The sequence below is a fragment of the Echinops telfairi genome, unplaced genomic scaffold (assembly GCF_000313985.2).
Source record: "Echinops telfairi isolate 266 unplaced genomic scaffold, ASM31398v2 ScPeMD7_21;HRSCAF=78, whole genome shotgun sequence".
Lineage (NCBI taxonomy): Eukaryota > Metazoa > Chordata > Mammalia > Afrosoricida > Tenrecidae > Echinops > Echinops telfairi.
Genome location: NW_022103918.1, coordinates 14,050,638 through 14,056,323, shown reverse-complemented (window position 1 = coordinate 14,056,323; position 5,686 = coordinate 14,050,638). Strand labels below are relative to the sequence as shown.

Here is a 5,686-nt window from a genome sequence, read left to right as displayed (position 1 = left end):
GTAGTTTGTTTTTGTTCTTGGGAAAGTCTTTTGATAAGCAAAAGTGTTTAATTTTAGGAAGTCCCCTTAACTAGTTTTATCTTCTGTTATTTGTACAGTTTTACTTATGTTTTTTACGCTATCCATGTTATCTTCTAGGAACTGTACAGTTAAGTCTTTAATCCACTGTGAATTAGTATTTTTTCTCTCTGTGTTTGTGTCTAGTGTGAAGTATGGATCCAGTTTCATTTTTATGTAATGGACATCCAGTTTGTCAATATCATTTGTTATAGAGCCTCTCTCCTCGATTGGGCTACAATTTAAGCTGTCCAGAGCCCCATGGACTTCCTTTTGAGTTCTCAGTTCTATTCCATTGGTCTAGTACATGTAGTTGTAGCCAGTGCCAGGTAGTTTGTTTGCTTTTTAAAGTCATTTTATTGGGGGCACTTAACAGCTCTTATAACATTCCATGCATCAATTGTATCAAGCATATTTGTACATTTGTGGCCATCATCATTTCCAAAGCATTTCTTCTTGAGCCCTTGGTATAAGCTCCTCTTTTTTCCCCTCCCTCCTGCCCTCCTATCCTTGATCAATTGTTATTATTATTTCATATCTTACACTGTCCGTTGTCTCCCTTCACCCACATTTCTGTTATTTGGCCCCTTCAGAGGGGTGGAACTATGTATCCAATCTTGTGATGGGTTCCCCCTTTCTCACCCTTCCCCCTCCCAGACCATGCCCATACCCTCATGTTACTGCTACTCTCACCACTTTTCCAGTTCTATGTGTCAAGAGGTCTTATCTGTACCAATGTGTGTTCTCCAGTCTAGCCAGATTTGTGAGGTAGAACTGGGTCATGGTAGTAGAGGGAGGAAGCATTCAGGGACTAGAGGAATGATGTGTGTTTCATTGGTGCTATACTGCACCTTGGTTGAGTCATCCTTTCTTATAACCCTTCTGTGGGGGTATGTCCAATTGTCTACAGATGGGCTTCGGGTCTCCACTCCATGCAGGCAGCTTTGATTACTGTGAGTGTATCGCAAATTCTGAGGTCCAGGAGGGTGAAGCCTTCTACTTTGTTCTCTCTCTTCACAAATGCTTTAGCTTTTCAGGTCTTCTTTCCATATAAAACAGGAAACTAGTTTTTCCATTTCATTAAAGAGTGATGTTGGAATTTGAAATGGGATTGCATTGTATTTATAGAGCATTGTAGGTAGTATTGATATTTTTATAATGTTGAGTATCTCAGTCCATGACCATGGTATATTCCTCCATTTATGTAGTTCTCTTTTGGTTCCTTGCAGTAGTGTTTTATATATATTTTTCATGTATACGCCTTTTATATTCCTGGGTAGATTTAGTCCTAAATCTAACCAAGTGCTTTATCTAAAGGTCTTCGATCCTTTTGTTAGCCACTGCTGTCGAGTTGATTCCGACTCACAGCCACCCTCCAGTACAGGGTGGAACTGCCAGGTAGGGCTTCTGAGACTGGAACGCTTCAAAGCAGTAGAAAACCTCTTCTTAGGCCCCAGAGCAGCAGCAGGTTGTGAATTTCTGAGCACATAGCCCACTACACCACCAGGGCTTTGTAGGGTCATTAGAAATGGTCTTGGTGAGCCCCCAATAAAATGATTTTTTTTTTTTTTTAAAGAAGAAGAAATGGTATTGGTTTTGTTTCCTTGATTTCCTTTGTGGAGTTCTCCTTGTAAGAGTCGAGGAATCCAATTGTTTTTTTGTACGATGGTCTTGTTCGCTGTTAAGAACCCTTCTCTTCTATGTCTTTCTAGTTCATTTGTTGGGGTTTCAGGTGCCAGCCAATACGTCCAGACAGCGTAATAGAGCTAGGAAATCTGTATTTTGTGACCCTCCCTGAAGTAATTCAGGCATTCCTCATCAGGTGAAAGATTATTGAGAAACTGGATTGTCCCAGGGTACCTAAGGATCACCCCCCAGATTGATTTTAATTTCCTGTAAAGAGAAAAGAAAAATGACTTTAAGGTGGATGTGATCTGGGGCTCTTCACTTTGTCCAAGTGGATCAGTGTGCTTTATGTGCCTACTATGTAATACAGCTTGAGATCACTACTGCCGTCTATGGAGTATTCTTACAAAAATGCTTAACTTAAGTTCAGTCTGTTGAGGTTTCCTGTGTATAAGAAATAGAGGTGATAAAGGACCAAGTTGGACACCTTAAAAATGATTGGGTAACACATTCTGATTGTGGAATATTCTCTAAGACATTGGATTTAATCTCAGAAATCACTGTGTTGCTGGACGGTGGAGTAGATGAGAGTGATGGGTTGCGCTGATAGAGCTAGAGCCCTGCAGCTGGAGGAGCGATGCGGAGACCCATGCCAGCTTCCAGATGCTTCCACCATGACTGGATCCACGAGATTTTCCACCCACTGGCTTGTGATCTTCCTGCATTCGGCGTCATTGCATGTGCTGCATGAGTCTGAAGAGGAATATACAGACTGGTATCGGACATCTGGGCTAATATCAGACTTATGGACTTGATCTGGCCCGGACTGGGACGTGTTCTTAATGTACAATCGCTCTTTATGTAAAACTCACACATTTTAAAAGAGAGAGTGACAGAAGGTCTGCTTCAGGTGCACAGAGACGGAAAGCCTACGGAAACGTGCTTAGTTGGCTGCTGGCCAAGAACTTGGCTAAAAGCGGTCAAAGCCTTTGGAAATTTTTGAATAGCACATGATAGGTAATAAGAAATTACTGTTAATTTTCTTAGATCAGCCAGGGCATTTATAAAATAACAGCTATATGTTTAGTATCTTGCTACCCAAAGTGTGGAAAATGGATGAAGGGTATTGACATAAGAATCTTGTTATAAAACCAGAGTCTCAGGTATCACATCAGAACTACAAAATATATAAAAAACTACAAAACTATAAAACTTCATTTTATGATATCCCCCAGGCACATTAACTTTGGAAAAACATGGATTTAGGATGTGCACAAGAGTTATTTAGAAGTAAAATGCCTTAGTAGTAATAACTTCAAAGTGGTTCGACAGGATAATTTGAAACTGTGGAAGTATTCTAGAAGGTTCATAATTTCTGAAACTCTGATATTTTACTTTGCTCATATTAGTAGGAACTATTTATTGTGGTTATATAGGGCATCTGTCTCTTGTGTTATATATGTTACTATCTGAAAAAACCTTTGAATGAGAAGTCAGAAAAGAGGAGTGAGCAAGATAAATCCAGCTCCTGCACAGATGCTGCTTACAGTTTAGCAACTGAGAGCGAAAACATGACCTTGTCCTAACTAGCTTTACATTGTGACCTATCATCTACTTCAGTTAACATTTGACACCGTATAAAAACTTTTGTGTAAAATCTTGTTCATGTTATTATACACAGACTGTATGGGATGGCCCTTCTACAAAACTTAATGGATTGGTGTGTATTATAATAAAATGTCACATGGAATCAAAACAATCATTTTTAAAAAAAATTATATACTAATCACACATTATTATTATGTCGTCAGGTGGCTACCCTCACAGCTAATGAGAAGACAAGTGTTTACTTCTCCTCTCTCTGGGTACAAGGTGTGATTTATAATGTCATTGTTCGGGACCCACTTCTGAACACATCTGCGGCTTATGTTCCTGCTCACACTTACGCGTGCAGCTTTAAGACAACTCAGGACAGTTGCTCTTCTTTTGGTAAGTCTATGGATTTACATGTTGAAAAGGTTTTTTCTTTGGTTTTGAATATATATATATATATCAACTAGCAGAGAACTTAAAACTATTCAAAATGGTTTTGCTCTGCTTTTTAGTCATTCGTCCTTGTATCTAAATGTTTTAGCCCCATACGTAATTCCATTTTTTAGATACTGGGGTCATAGCAGTGAACAAACCAGACAGTATCTCCACCCTTATTCTGCTTTTCCTAGGTTGGGAGACTTTCCCATTTTGATGATTATGCTTGTACTTGCTGGAACTCACCACCAAATGTTCATTTGAAAACCATGATTCCAGTGTCCTCCATAATTTGGGTGTAATGATTATATCTTAGGACGAAAATTCATTACAGGTCTGAAATAAGCAGAATGCGGAATTTTTAATCTTTTGGGGCTCTATCCTTTTTTTTTTAAGAGCATTTTATTGGGGCCTCTTACAGCTTCTAACAATCCATACATCAATTGAATCAAGCATATTTGTACGTATGTCGCCATCTTTATTTTCTAAACATTTACTTTCTGTTTGAGTCCTTGGCATCAGCCCCTTCTCCCCCCATCCGTACCCCCACTCACCTCGGGACCCATTGGTAAATTATAAATTATTATTATCTTCATCTTACACCGACCGTTGTCTCCCTTCCCCTACAGTTTCTGTTGTTCCTCCCCCTAGGGGGAAGGGGGCTGTATTCTTAGAAAAGTGATAATTTGGGGTATGTATCTATGTATTTATACATATATACCTATATATTGTATATATATATATATATATATATATCACATGGAACTAAAAATATGTATGTGTTTACACACATTTATTATACCCTACAAATTCTAGTTTTTCTCAGTGTTTCGTATTTAATTACCTGAGGGAGCTTGAAAAGTTCATGCAAAAATTCTGTTATCCTAACTCTGTTTTTCATGAGCCTTTTGACCCTCCTTGTATGTCTCATGGTTTCTTCATCTGAACTCCCTGGAAGCCTTATGACTTACTTTGAGCTGTAGCAGGTTTGTTAGAATTTTTCATGTACGATTGTACAGGTGTCTTTGTTTTTTAGAACTTATGTTTTTATGCTTGTTTCTAAGGAGTTAAACAACTCAACTCTGCTGATTCCACTGTTTATCAACCCCGTAGAACAGGGTAGAACTGCCCATGTGGGTTTCCAAGACTGTAACTCTTTACAAGGGTAGAAAGACTTGTCTTTCTCCTGCACAGCAGCTGGTGGTCTCTAACTGCTGACCTTGCAGCTAGCAGTCCAATACAGAATCTTTTTTCTTTTCTTATTTTTTAAAACAGTTTTATTGGCACATACTCCACACATTATACAGTTCCATAGTTTAATCAGGGCTATTATTTTTCAACAAATTCATAGAGGCCCTTTTGCTAGTGATTCTGAGAAATTCCATGTCCGCAGTCCATGAGAGTAAGTGACTGACTTCTCAGGATCACTCTGGCTGTCCTTCTCCCAAGACAGAATTGTTCATTATTCTGGCGCCCACGGGATATTTACTATTCTTCATCAACACCACTATCCAAAGGCACCAGCTCTTTAATCTTCCGTATTCATTGTCCAGCTTTCCTATGCAGATGAGGTGATTGAAAATCCCATGGCTCGGACCACGTACACCTTAGTTTCCAAAGTGACACCTTGATCTTTTGACACTTTAAAGAGGTATTTTCCAGGTGATTTGCCATGGTTTTGAATTTTTCAAACATCAATGAACTCCCATATACCCATCACTCATCCTCAACAAGTCTTGACTCTTGCTTTGGCTGTACTGCCACCTTCTCTGAGTCTCCATCTCCCTTTATTACTGCATTATTGTAAAGCAAATCCTGTCATTGTACTATGGACATCTTAAAGATAAGCTCTGTTCCCCACCCCATACCAGTCTTACCCAGAACCATCAATATACTTAGAAATATTGAGAAGAATTCCTTAACAGGATAGTTTCCAGGTAGTAGGAATCATCAGGGGTCTCAATTTAATAGTTTC

The 5,686-nt window shown here is 39.0% G+C and overlaps 1 protein-coding gene across 2 annotated transcripts in view; it reads left to right on the top strand.

The window, feature by feature from the left end:
* Positions 1-5,686, top strand: part of TM7SF3 (transmembrane 7 superfamily member 3) — a 45,301-nt gene that overhangs the window by 26,912 nt on the left and 12,703 nt on the right. For both annotated transcript variants that reach the window (XM_045288474.1, XM_045288475.1), the window contains one exon: positions 3,495-3,672. In XM_045288474.1, coding sequence (XP_045144409.1) covers positions 3,495-3,672 — 178 coding nt within the window. The remainder of the gene's footprint in view (positions 1-3,494; positions 3,673-5,686) is intronic.